A 13,889-nucleotide genomic window follows, 5' to 3' on the forward strand; every position below is an offset into this window, starting at 1 on the left:
CGCCTCCGCCGCGCTCCTGGGCCCTCGGAGCCAGTCCGCGGGTCAAGCCGCTACGATGTGGGCCGTGTTGTCGCTGCTCTGCGCGGGCGCGGGGCTCCTGGGACCCCCGGCCTGCGGCGCCGCCGACCTCTACGTGAGCTCCTTAGGTACGGGGAGGGGGCGCCGCGGGAGAGGGCCCAGGCCGGGCAGGCTCGGGCGGGGGTGGGGAGCACCTGGCTGGGGGCGGTGAGGCAGGGCCTCTCCCCGGCCCCAGGACCCGGGAGGGGTGAACTGCGTTAGGGGAGGGGGCCGGGAGGAGGGGGAGGCTGAGAGGGCGTCTTGCGTGACCGGAGGAGCGGGTGGGCTGGGCGTCCAAGGCCCCACTGGCCCAGGCGCCTGCAGGGCCTGGAGCCCCGGAGAAGCCGCTGCCTCCACGTCCCGCGGGGGGACGTAGAGGATTGGCTGTGCCCCTGCGGGGATGAGCAGGGACTTTCCAGCCTTTCTGGCAACTTCCTGGGGATCTCCACAGTTGCCCTGAGAGTCCTGTAGAATGGGCTTTGCAGGAGCGACCTATTCTAGCCCTTGAAGCCTGAGGGCGCTGCTCCAAGCGCTTTGGTGGACGGTCAGGCCCCAGGGCTGCCCTTTAGGCCAGGGGCACTCTGTTCGTGCACCCCTTCTGCTGCTACTGCGGCCCCGGGCACCTCCCCAGGCTGAGGGCTCTTCCCTGCGAGCCTGCCGCCCTCCCTGCTGCTGCCCTACTCGCCCTGCACCCAGAGGATTGCCAAGGGACAGCCTTGGGACGGGACAGAGATCACGGAGGCTGAATCTTGTTGGCTCAGAATCTTGCCCCGTTCCTCTGTACACATTTGTGCTAGAAAGCCCCCCGGTCTTGCAAACCTGGGTGGGGGCGAGGGGGCCAGCTGCAGGTCAGCCCCAAGCTGAGGAGAACCCAGTTCCCCCGGGGCCAGGGCTGTGCTCTGCCCCGGCTGTGTGGCTGTGTGGACGGTCGCACAGGCACCCGTACTAACTCCAGAGCCGGGCCCCACAAGCTCTTTCTTGTAAGGGCCAGATAGGAAATATTTTAGGCTTTGTGGGTCACACCGCGTGTAGCGACTACTTAACTCTGCTGGTGAGGGTAACCGTAGACGGTGTGTACATGAGTGAGCGGGGCTGTGTTCCCATAAACCTTTATTTCTGGACTCTGAAATTTGAACTCAGATGATTCTCAGGTCTTACAAAATGTTGTATATGTTTTTCAGTGCTTCGAAAGTGTAAAACAAACATTTTCCGGCTTGCCATAGTTTGCTGTCCCGTGCACAGTCTCCCAGACAGGGCAGACGTAAAGATGCCCCCTCCAAAAGTCACAGTGGGTTTGAAATGGGTCTGTCCGAGGTTGGGACTCTGGGTTCACCAGCAGGTCCTTCCAGCCCAGCCCCAAGAGCATCTCTGGCTTTTTCTCCCACTGACCTCCAGCGAATGAGGAATAGGCCAGGCTCGTCACACCTGCTTGCTGATTTTGAAATCGCCCAGAGGCAAAGAGGCCAGTCAGTTGTCCTAAACTGCATCTGGCCTCAAACCCTGGTCCTGAGTTGAGGTCTGTCTTCTTCTGAAGCCATCTGCTGCACAGGGCCCTAAAACCAGGACTGGGAACCCTCTGAAACCTTTCACCGGATTGTACTGGAGAAACGGGCATTTCTTTCCCAGGGAAAGTGGCAACAACTTGGTTTCTGAATAGGCGTGTGACCCACACAGGGAAGCCAGAATGCTGAGAAGCAGTGCTCTTTAACCGGGGGAATTTCAAGGTGGGGGTGAGGGGTGGGGAGGGACGGGGAGGGACGGGGAGGGATGGCAGTCCCTGGAGGAACACAGAGAAATTCCCAGTGACTTGGGCACAGATAAGGGGTCAGCACCCAGCCCCTTTACTTCCAAACATCCTCTTTGCTAACACTGATCTTCCGGGAGAGAGTGCCTCTCACTCGTCCTAAGTCTGGGCCTTGTGGTCATAAACACCTCGGAGGCAGCAAAGACAGATGGTAACAAATCCTTCTTCAAGGCTGTTGCTGGTTCTTCAAGGAAACAGAGATGGAAGAGAGGGCCTCACAGAGGTATCAGCTGATGGGGTTGTAGAGCATCATGTGATTAGGAACAGAGGAATTGAGAGCCTTTGCTCTAAAAATTGCCTTCCATTCCCAGAAGCAATCGGCAGTTAAGATCTGCTTACTTAGCAGGATTTCTTAGTCCTTTGATTTATTCCTAGAATTAACGCTGACCCGTTCAAAAAAATAGGAAATATTCACTCATGAATCTATAAATCCACGAGCGGGTGTTGTTAGTAAAGTCCTGTTTATCTCATGAGGGGTACACTTCTGATACAAGTTTGTTTTTCGTGTTTAACGATTATTTTTCATAGCGTATATTTGGAATACTTTTAAATCTTTTTTAATGCTTATTTATTTTTTTTATTTTTATTTTTTTATTTATTTTTGGGACAGAGAGAGACAGAGCATGAACGGGGGAGGGGCAGAGAGAGAGGGAGACACAGAATCAGAAACAGGCTCCAGGCTCCGAGCCATCAGCCCAGAGCCTGACGCGGGGCTCGAACTCACGGACCGCGAGATGGTGACCTGGCTGAAGTCGGACGCTTAACCGACTGCGCCACCCAGGCGCCCCAATGCTTATTTATTTTTGAGAGAGAGAGAATGCAAGCGGGGAAGGGGCAGAGAGAGAGGGAGACACAGAATCCGAAGCAGGCTCCGGGCTCTGAGCTGTCGGCACAGAGCCCGACGCGGGGCTTGAACTCGTGGACCACGAGATCACGACCTGAGCCGAAGTCGGACGCTTAACCGACTGAGCCGCCCAGGCGCCCCTGAAATAGTTTAATCAGTTGGGGTGTTAATGATGATTATTCAATCCAGAATACATTTGTGTAATGTTCAGGGATGTGTGAGTCACAGGAAGTAAAAATAACTTAAATGCATACTTTCCGTCCTCGTCGCCTGAAAGGACGGTCGGGCATCGAGTGTGAACACGTGCCCCGCTCCCTTCTGTTGCGGATGGCGACTTTCCCACCGCGGTGTTGCACGTGGATTCCCTGGCTAACTCTGAGAGCACGATGTGGCCGTCTCGTTTTAAAATGCCAGTATTTACAATAAGCTGGAGTGCGTCCTTCGCGGCCACTGAAATGTAACGCGAAATTGCAGACAACACAAAACCCCGCATACGGGCACTGCGGGGCAGCGTTTGTGACTCGCGCTTTACCGGAGCGCGGTCACATGGCAGGGGCAGAGCGGGGTGGCGGTGACGGAGACCACAGGACACTGCAGAGACCGAGATATCTCTTATCTGTCCCTTGAAGAACAAATCTGTTGACCCTTGGGGTCCACATAAACACAGATGCACAGCCGGCACCCACACGGGGTAAAAGAGTACCGGGGGCCCCGTCTGTCGTCTGGGCGCTGCCCCAGGGTCACCCACCGGCCGTTTCGCTCCCTCAGCTGCAGCAGCAGTGAGAGTTCGAGGGCTTTTTGGCATTCTGTGCGACACAACACCATTTTCGGTGCTTTGAATTTAGCCTAGTTTCCTGAAATGCAAATCAGTTCTAAAGTGCCCTGCCTGGCTGCGGGCCAGCATCAAGGCCAGGAACCCGGGGCCTAATCTGGTTTTTTTTTTTTTTTCCTTTCTACAGAGAAAGTTCACTTTAAGTCATGGATGGTCCAGGTCAGTGCCCAACTTCTCTCCGCCTCTCTTCCCCTCTCTGTTGCCTGTTCTCACGCCCTGCTGTGCCCGATCTGAGGCGACGGGGAGGGATTTTCCAGCCCCCTGCCCCTGGGGCCTTCCGGACAGGGAGCTGGCCAAAGCGGGAAAGATTCAGCGACGCGAGCGCGTCCACCTCCGAGGCGTGTGTTCCGTCCCAGTCGCCGTGCGATGCCTGCCGGCTGCGGGGCAGTTTGGACGACACGAGTGCAGGTGCTTCCGAGAGACGGTGATGTGTGACAGACACCTGACCCGGCAGTGGCTGTGCGTCCGCGGAGGACCTGCACGTGGCCCGTGTCTCCCGGGGCCTCCGGGACCCGGCCCCTCGCCTTCGCTCCGGCCACAGGTCCCCGGAGGCAGGGCCGCGCTTGGCCACCTCCTGACTCCCTCAGCAGACGCCTCAGCGGCGCCCACCCACTGGCACGGCTCCCTCGAGGGTCGAGGCGGAAAGGAGAGCTCCAGCCCTCCTCTTAGGAAACGAACCGTCTCCTTCTGGCGAGCCGCCGCTCGTCTCCGTGACTTACGCCTGATGTGTTTTGTTTTAGCACCAAAAGAGATACAGCTCAGAGGAGTACCAGCGCAGGCTGCAGACCTTTGTCGGCAACTGGAGGAGGATAAGTGCCCACAACACTGGGAACCACACCTTTAAAAGTACCGCGGGGCCGCCTTCCCGCCAGGCTCCCGGGGCCGCGTCTCAGGGCCGGACACACGCGCGCTAGGTGCGCCCGAGGGTGGAAGGCGCGCCGGGAGCTAGGGTGCGGGCACGTCCCGAGCCCGGCTCTGCAGCCGTACTTAGCGGACCCCGGATTCCGGCTCTGCTGGGCTCCGAGAGTCTCTGGGATGCGGGACGGTACCGGGCCCCTCCGCCGGTCGTGAGGTCTATAGGAGAACCGTGTAGGAGCCCTGCCCTCTCTTGCCCGCTCCTGCCCGCCGAGGGTCCGTCCCGATGCTGAGCCCTGCCCTTGGAGTGCTGGCCAGCAGCCCCCCCTTCGTGCTCTGCACTCAGGAGCAGCCTCTAGGGACGTCCGCCTTCCCTCCGGGGTGGCGTCACGAGAAGCACATGCACACGGTCTATCCAGGGCCTCAGAAACCACGGCAGGGCCAGCTGACCGTAGCGTGGGCAGCAGGCGTAATACGAGAAAGCCGTGCGTGGCTCTCGTTTCTGCCCACACTGGCTGTGCTGTCCTGGGGGAGCTCGTCGACGCCTCTGATGCTTCACTGGGCTGTGGGGGAGATGGGAGTGCTCCCCGCCCCGTGCGGCGGTGACGGCCGGTGGAAGGCTCTTCACCTGGACGGCCATCGGGCTCTCCTGGCCGGGTGTCAGGCGCTGGGTGCCCAGGCCCCCCCCCCCCCACTAACCGCACCCACATCCCTGCCACGAAGCCCAGGCGCGCACAGCTGAGACGCTCCCCGGGCGGTTCGGAGGCACAGGCACGCCTGACCTTGGCGTGTTAGGTCACGTCACGTTCAGAACACGTGAGGGCACCGGCTGCTGCAGACTTGGGACGCAGGTTAACGTGGGTCTCTTTGTTTTTTCTGTGTCTTAGTGACTTAGGAGCCCCTCTTTCTTTGGGTTTTTTGTTTTTCCTTCTCTTTTTCAGTGGGACTGAACCAGTTTTCGGACATGAGCTTTGCCGAAATAAAACACAAGTATCTTTGGTCGGAGCCTCAGGTAGGTGTTGTGTGTTGTCACCAGATCGGACTCCTTCCGCTCAGACCTTTGCCCTCCTTTCCCAGCAGAGCCCGCCCCACCCCCTCACCGGGGTTCTTGGGGAGTCAGAGAGGCCTCTCGGAGCAGTTCCTCCGTCCACACCTGTGGCCTCAGCCTTGTGGACCCCAGACTTAGGGTTGCCCCAGAAAATACAGATGCGCAGCTAAAACTCAATTTCATGCAAACAGCACGTGACTTTTTGGTGTAAATATGTCATAAACGTGCACAGGGCGTACTTAGGCTGAATAACAGAGTTATTCATCGTTCACGTCAGGTTCAAATTTAACTGCAGGAACTGCATTTTTATTTGCCGAACCTGGTTCTCCGGCCGGGGCTCTGAAAGGCACGCGTCTGTTAGCGTTCGGACCCAGTCGCTGGGGGCGGGATGGTTCTTTCTCCTCTCTCGGTGATTTTGTTTTAACTGCACGCTTTTCCCCTGAAAACATTGTGTTTGGCTGTTGCAGAACTGCTCAGCCACCAGAGGTAACTACCTGCGGGGCACTGGTCCCTACCCACCGTTTGTGGACTGGCGCACAAAGGGGAAGTATGTCTCGCCGGTGAAAAATCAGGTATGCGCGGCACCCCCCCCTCCCCTCCAAATCGCCACTTTCGCAGACAATATTCCCAGAACCCAGAGCATGGCAGGTGTCCCCAGATCTGTGTCTGTCCCCCGTCCCCCCGCCTCTGGGAGGCTGTGAGGTGATGCTGGGGGCTGCTCTGGAGGAGACAAAGTCCCTCCTTGTTAGACTGAAGCTCAGCTGTGCCCCCCACACCCAGGGTTCCCCATGCGTCCCCGGTCTCCTACAAAGTCCCTCTGAACATCGTATTCTCTGCGCCCTTCGGAGATGGGACCCCAGGACCCCGTTCCTGCCACCCCGTGTCGTTTCTTCCCACCCTCCATCCGCCCAGCGAGGCCTGGCCAGCCTCTCCCACTGGGTGGCTGCAGGCGGTCAGCTCGCGGCGTGCAGCGCGCCCACCAGGCACACTCTGGCCGGCCGCCCCCTGCAGTGGCCTGGCCTCCTGCCCTCACAAAGCTGTGAGGCAGCCGGCCGTGTTCCGGGGAGTCTGCCCCTGCCCCCTGCTGTCCCCTCTGCCCACGATGTCCCTCCTCCAGAAGTCACAGTGCAGCGGCCTTCGGTGGCCTTCTCCAGAACGACACCATCCCCTCACCTCCAGAGAGTGTGAGGGGAAGTCCCCACCCCCCGAGGAACACTGGCCTTCCGTTGAGACTCTCGCTGAGAAACATTTTCTCCTTGTCCATGACAAGGTCTTCTTGACCGGACGGGTTCCTCCCCGAACGGAGGGAGGAAGAGGCCAGCAGGAAGGCCCTCTGCGGGACGGCAAGGCCGGAGGACTGACCCCTGGGCGGTGAGGGGTGATGAGAGGGGTGTTCAGGGGCCGACCAGTCAGGGAGGAAGAGGCATGAGGCCTGAGCCACAGGACCGTGTCTGTGCCGCTCACAGCCCCGCGAGGCAGGCGCACCGGCCCCGTTTTACAGTTGACGGGACGGAGGTGACCCCCGGCTGGCACAGCGGTGACACACAGGCAGCCAAGCTGTGGCGCCTGACCCGCATGGCGCCCCGAGGCGGGCCGTGACTGTGGCAGGTGGGCGAGGTGGGGCGGGACCATCTGGGCCCCGATGGAGGTCGGGTCCGACACAGGGTTTGGGGAGTTGTTAGCTTGCTCGTGAGGACAGTGGGTGGGGTGAGGTTGGAGGTGGAGAGGTGACAGAGAAGGTTCTGGAAACGAGACTTGGGCGAGTCCTGCTGAGAAACCGTGGGGAACGGAGGAGGAGCGTAAGATTCAGAAGGAGGAGGAAATCCAGAGACGGGGGCTCCGGCCCTCGCGGGGCCGTGGGGCCTGGTCAGCGAGGGGCCGGGGCTAGGAGGCACCCGTGGCTGGCAGCCGCTCCTGCTCCTCTGCAGGCCTCGGGCACCCCACCTGTAACAGGAGGGACCCCGCGAGGGCCCGAGGGCGCGGGAGCCTGCCTCCTGGGGTCCCCGTGACTGATCCCCGCCCCGGCCTCTCTAGGGCGGCTGTGGCAATTGCTGGACCTTCTCCACCACGAGGGCCCTGGAGTCCGCCATCGCCATCAAAACCGGGAAACTGCTGTCTTTGGTAAGCAGCCCGCCCCTGGGGCCACCCACAGAGGTCGTGGCTTGGCCCCAGGGCCTGGCAGGAGGGCCAGGTGGGCCTTCAGGCTCCTTCGGGGCTCGGTGGCGATGCCGCCCCAGCAGGCACCGGGCCCCCAGCCTTGTGGACGTCCGGCCTGGGAGTCTCCGTGCACATTTTGCCGGAAAGGAATGAGGTTTCCCCAGGACACAGCCAAGGGCCCGTTCCGGGTGGCGCCCAGGTGGCGCTGGTCTTGGCGGCCTGAGGGGACTTCGGAAAGCAGCGCCCGCGGGGTGGGGCACCTCTAGGAGCCATGCCCTTCCGACTGCCGCGGCTGTCAACGGGAGGGAAGAGCGGGGCCTGTGTGTGCGGCTGCTGACCCCGTGACCCCAGGGCAAGTGGGGCGAGGGGCAGGGCCTAGAGGGCGGAGCGGGGTCTCCAGTGAGGCCTGCCACCGTGGGCACACGGGCCTCACCGCGCACACCTACGGGCAGCGCCCAGCGGCCACCCGCCCTCGTCCGCCGGCCCTGGCCCGCCCCCGTACACCTGCTGTCCCCACCCTGGGTGCTTGTAACCGGCCTTGACACAGCGCCGATGAGGCCACAGGGGTGTGCGCCAGCCCTCGCTCACCGCGCTCGCTCACCGCGCTCGCCCCTTCCTCCAGGCGGAACAGCAGCTGGTCGACTGCGCCCAGAACTTCAACAATCATGGCTGCCAAGGGTGCGTCCCTGCCCGGGGGGCCCAGAGCCCCCCTCGTTTCCCACGACCGCTTCTGTTGGGTCGGCGGTGGGAGCAGAGTCGTCCCGGCTTCATGGAGGGGACGGTCATACGCCCAAGGTCCCTTAGCCGGAATTCGGCAGAGCTGGGATCCGAGCCCAGGCCTGTCTGGTTCCACCATCCGCCCTCTTTCCATGGCTGTGGCTGAGGGGTCCCTGGGAGCTTGTTCAGCGTCTTTGAGCCCCAAGAGATAACAGTGTGGGCCACACGGGGTTCACGGGAGGAGCTGGGCGGTCATGGTTGCAAAGCGCCTTGCGCTCGGGGGCCCAGCGGGCACGGCGGCGGCCAGAGCAGGCCGTGGGCGGGTCCCTTCTGCCGTCCGGTGGGACTGCTTGCTCTTCCTGGCAGAAGGGCCTGGGCCCGGGGTCCTTGAGACCCCCCAAGGGCTCTCTGTGCCCCTGACACGTGTTTGACCGTCCTCGGACTCCGGGGGTCTGTCCCGGGGCCAGGGAGCTGGGGCGGCCCTGCCAGCCCCTCCCGCGCCCAGAGAGCTCCCCTGAGGCTGGGCCCTGCCCCGGTCGAGGTCCAGCGCCCGCAGGGGCCGCCGGTGGCGGGGCCGGTTCAGGTAGACACCTCCGCTCGTGCTTCTCACAGGGGCCTCCCCAGCCAGGCGTTCGAGTACATCCGGTACAACAAAGGCATCATGGGTGAAGACACCTACCCCTACAAGGGCCAGGTAACCCTGGGTGGCACGGCCTCGTGGCCTGGGCTGCGCGGCGCCGACCCCTCAGCCTCGGGGAGCGCCTCCTCCTCCCCTCCAGGCTGCAGCACCGCCCTCCCGCCGCCCCGGGCCCCCCCCCCCCCGCCCCAGCGCCAGCCTCGGCTGCTCCCCCGTCTGCTATCGGTGCCAGAGCATGCCCTCCAGCACCCGCACCCTCTTTCCCAAGGCCTGCTGAACACGCCACGGGTCACCGGGCCACGTCCTCCCTGTCCACAGCCCTGTCCTTCCCCCAGACCTGTGTGTGGCCCCGCCTGCCACCGGTGTCCCCTCACCGGTGAGCGACACCAGCCCCCTGAAAACCTGCCGGCCACCGGTGGGCTGTCTGGGGACCGTCCCCACCCTAGACCCTCACTCGAGTCCGCCTTCCAGCCATCGGAGGTCACACAGCCGCTCCTTCAGTCCACCCGCTGAGTCTTCCCTCCCTTCCCCGGCCAGGCAGGCTCGCGCTCACCTCCGTCCCGCCGAGTGCCCGTGAGCCCACCTCTGCCGAAGCCAGTGCCGGGCCGTCCCGCCCCTGTGAGCTCCTTGAGAACAAGGACGCCTCTGACTCCCTTTTAAGTGACCCCATCACCCGGACCCGGCACACGGGGCGTTGGCCCCGCAGACGTCATCAGCCGGCTCGGGGGAGGCCTGAAGTCCCAGCCTGGGGCCGAGCCTCCCTCACCCCTGTCCCACACCGTTTGCCTGAACAGGACGGGGACTGCAAATTCCAGCCCAGCAAGGCCATTGCCTTCGTGAAGGACGTAGCCAACATCACAATCGTGAGTACCGGACCCTTCCCTCCGACGGGGACTGTGTTCTCACGAGGGGGCCGGGGCACGGCGCGCAGCCTCCTCTCCTAGCACTTTGCCTAGAAGGTCTTATCGTTGTGCCCAGTCACCGCGGCGGCAGAGGGTGGGAGGGAGGCGGGAGGGGCAGAGCGTGGGACTAGCATCAGGCGCGGGGGCTCTGACGTGGGTCTGTGCAGGGCTCCAGCCTTGTCTCCGCGTCCTCCTCCGTAAGTTGCAGTCAGCGACTCCCATCCCGCAACACGGGGTGTGCGTGCGTGAGTGCCATCAGCGTGTGCACGGGAGACTGAATGCAGATTCGCCGAGTATGAATGTGCTTCAGTCAGGATAAGCCAGGTTATGCTGCCATAACAAACAAGCCCACAACGTGAAGTGCCCGCGGCTGGCTTCACGCCAGGACGCAGGCAGAGGGAGAGGTGGTTGATTTTGCCGGCTTTGTGAGGGCAGGGGTCCCGAGGGCAGGGGAGGGGGCGTCATGGAGGGACTGTGGGGGGACCGCAGTGACGGAACGAGCCGGCCCACCTGCACCCATGGCCCCCACCCTGAGGGTTTCCTTCTTAGGAAGGGAGATCGCCAGCAGACCGGCCCAGCAAAGGGAAGGAGGGTCACAGGGGAGCCGAGGTTTCAGGGGAGCGGCCTGTAAGCCAAATAAAAAAGGGCAGGAACCAGGCCATTCAGGCAAAACCCCCACCGTCTGCTGGGTGGAGGGTGCAGCCTCTGCCCCTTAGTGGCTTTTTGGCCCAACGCAGTCTTCTCTTCCTTCCTCATGCACCCACCCGGCCCCCAGCCTCCGTCCCTACCCTGGAACGAAGGAGCACGTTTTGAACAGGGTCAGAGGTGACAGAGACCGTGTGTCCACAGAATGACGAGGAGGCGATGGTGGAGGCGGTGGCCCTGTACAACCCCGTGAGCTTTGCCTTCGAGGTCACCAGCGACTTCATGATGTACAGAAAGGGCGTCTACTCCAGGTGAGCGGGCCCGCAGCCACAGGGCCGGGGCCGGGCGGGCGTCCCCGACTCCTGGCCAGGCCGTTGCTTGAGGGCGCCGCGGGCTTGGCGTTTCCCGCGGCCCACTCGGGCCCCGCGGCTCCGGGCGTGGAGTCTGGCGTGGCGAGGAGCGGGGAGGAGGACAGACCGGGCCGCTCGGCGACAGTGCTTGCTCTGTGTCGGTGGAAGAATCGCCCGCGGCCGAAAACACCCGCGTTCAGGGTGGGAAGCTGCGAGAGAGGGAGGAGACAGTGGCCGCTCTCGGGACCCCGCGCCGGGAGTCTCCCTATACCGCTCTTCAGAAAACCGAGCGTTTCTGGGACGGGGCTCACCTCACCCTGGCCTCTGGCCACCCGCCTGTCCCACGTCATGAGCAGACCCACAGGACCCACGGCCGTCCGGCCAGCTCAAGCGGGTGGCCCGTGGGGACCTCAGATCCGACACGTCTCCTCCCCACCCTCATAACGCTGCCCAGAAACGTGCTCTGACCCACGCGTCCTTGTGCCCCACCGGGGGGCCGCTCTCCGGCCACGCCAGCCTCCGCCTCCTCGGTGTACCCCTCCATGGTCCAGGGTCGGCTGGGCTGGGGGACCCCGGCGATCTGGCCCTTCTTTCTCTGAGCTCATCTGCCGCGTGGTCCCCATTCGGCCCTCGCGCCCCACCCCAGCCACACTGAGGGCTTGTGGCTGCAGGCCTGCCTTTCTCGGGCTCCTCAGCCCTGGGTCGCCATCCGGCAGGGGCCTCCTGCCAAGCGAAGCTTCCCTGGGACGGGAGCAGAGCTGCGGGCCCTGCAGGTGCACCGCCACCCGCCCTGGCCTGTCCCAGAGCAGGAACCCAGTCAGGCGTCAGCCCAGTGACGAGTCAGCACCGCCTCTTGTCCTCTTGAGTTTCTTAGGATTTCCTTGTGGAAACTGGTTCCCCGTTGTCCACGGAAAACCTGTGCGTTTGCCCCAAGTGCAGGTAGTCTTAAAAATAAATTCAGTGGCAACAAAGCAACACCCCAGATACCGTTGCGTGCGCGGGTATGGGAGGTGCACAGGTGCACGGGTGCGGGAGGGGCTCGGGCGCACAGGTGCGCGGGTATGGGAGGGGCGCAGGGAAGGCAAGTGCACAGGTGCACAGGTGCAGTGGAAACGGCAGGTGCAGCTGGAGGGTGATCTCTCCTTGCTGTGAATTGGGCGTCAGAGAGCGTCCGGGCCTGTAGCTGGGCCAGCACCCCTCGTGCGCTCCTTTGTGTGAACGGAACCGAGAGGACTGGAGGGACTACGTGTCTCGCACCGTGAGCGGAGTTAGTTCTCCTTACGTGGCTCCGGTGCCCTCGTTGAGAAACACTGCTTTGGAGCCTCCAAGGACCGCCGCGGGACGGGGGCTGAGCCGTCGGATGCTTTCGTCCTTCCTGTGTGTTCACGCCTTTTTTATTTTCGTTCTCCAGCACTTCCTGTCATAAAACTCCAGATAAAGTAAACCACGCAGTACTGGCCGTTGGGTATGGAGAAAAAGATGGGATTCCCTACTGGATCGTGAAAAACTCTTGGGGTCCCCAGTGGGGGATGAAAGGGTAAGCAGCTGGGAAGGGCGTGATTGCTCGGGTCTGGGGGCCCTGGAGGGGTCGCCGCCCCGTCGGGTGTGTGGCTTCTGAGCAGGGGCCAGTTGGCCAAGACCCCGTGCGGGCCCCCGGGGAGGGGCCTGAGACTGTGACCCACGCACCCCGGAGACGTCCCTGGCAGCCCCCGCCTGCCCCGAGCCCCAGATCTTGACAGTCGTGTGTCAGGAACGGGAACATTGTCTCAGGGGGATCTGTGGCCGGAACCAGAACCAGCATAGAGCCCTGCTGGGAGGGAACCGGGCTGGGAGGGCAGGTTACCAAGGCAACGAGCTTATCCCTGACCGTTAACAGCCAGGGGCTGGCACCAGGTGCCCTGGGTACATGCCCTGAGGGGACTCTGTCCTGTCCCCCACCAGAGTCTGCGTCCTAGGGCAGGGTGGGGCGGGGACAGAGACCATACATAACTATGTGAGGGCCTAGGTCAGGGCTGAGAAGGAGCCCCGGAAAATTCTGGGGAAGGTGGGGTGTGGACACAATATGTCAGCCGAAGAGAGACAAGGAAAAGGTCTTCGCAAAGTCAGGTCAGGTTTTCTGACGATAAAGTAAGCCCAGAGCTCCTGTTTTATGAGTAAATTCAGACGCCCTCACCCCCGGAGCCAGATCTTGGTGAGCGGTAAAACCTTCCAGAAAGGTCTGTGGTGAGGAAGCTCCAGCCAGGCCCCCGCCCACCCTGTCTGCCCAGGTACTTCCTCATCGAGCGCGGAAAGAACATGTGTGGGCTGGCGGCCTGTGCCTCCTACCCTATCCCGCTGGTGTGAGCCTGGACGGACGGACGGACAGACGGAGGGAGTCCTGCCCTGGGCGAGGTGGCAGGGACACCGCCTGGGGCCTCCCCCCCGGGCCCTGCCTGCAGGCCTGAGGAAGAGGAGTCCCACCCACGTCCTCTGACGTAAAGGTGGCCACCAGCCCTGTGCCTGTAACGAACTCCAACCCATGTGGCCGCGAACATTCTTTATCTCCCACAGGGCCGCTTCTCACGTGTGGAGAGCGCCCGTGACGGTCTTCCCTGAGGTCTTTGTTCAATAAACACTTGGCGAAGCCTCCCCGTGCGGGCTTGTGCTGTGTGCTGGGGCCACACACGGAGCGGCCCCGGTCTGTCCTCCAGGGACACGTCCCCCCAGAGGGAGGCCCCGAGGGGCTGCCTGGCCGGGAGGACGGTGAGGGCACTGGTGTCACCGTCACAGGCTGGCTTTGAGACAGGTTGTCCCCGGCGGGGAGGTGCGAAAACATGCCGGGCTTGGCAGAGTCGGCACTCGGATCCCTGGCGTTGGCCCGGAAGCCTGTCTGTCCCTCTCAGTGGCCTCCCTCCCCAGCCACTGGCCTCCCCCCAGGACTGTCCCACCCCCCCCACCCCCAGCCCTGCCCCTCAACCTGCCTGACGCTCCTGCCAGCCCCACACCACCCCTTCCCCGTTGAGAGCTCCTGGTCTCCATTCAGAAGGCGGCCACGGACTCGC

The 13,889-nt window shown here is 62.8% G+C and overlaps 1 protein-coding gene across 1 annotated transcript; it reads left to right on the forward strand.

Moving 5' to 3' along the window:
- CTSH (cathepsin H) lies at positions 1 to 13,476 on the forward strand. The gene is made up of 12 exons (XM_049614391.1): positions 1 to 146; positions 3,665 to 3,696; positions 4,278 to 4,383; positions 5,334 to 5,404; positions 5,908 to 6,012; positions 7,475 to 7,561; positions 8,220 to 8,275; positions 8,927 to 9,008; positions 9,746 to 9,814; positions 10,703 to 10,809; positions 12,260 to 12,385; positions 13,116 to 13,476. The coding sequence occupies exons 1-12, from the start codon at positions 56 to 58 to the stop codon at positions 13,189 to 13,191; spliced, it is 1,008 nt and encodes a 335-aa protein (XP_049470348.1). The 5' UTR covers positions 1 to 55; the 3' UTR covers positions 13,192 to 13,476.
- The last annotated feature ends 413 nt before the right edge of the window (positions 13,477 to 13,889 follow it).

This window comes from Panthera uncia (assembly GCF_023721935.1).
Source record: "Panthera uncia isolate 11264 chromosome B3 unlocalized genomic scaffold, Puncia_PCG_1.0 HiC_scaffold_2, whole genome shotgun sequence".
Classification (NCBI taxonomy): Eukaryota; Metazoa; Chordata; class Mammalia; order Carnivora; family Felidae; genus Panthera; species Panthera uncia.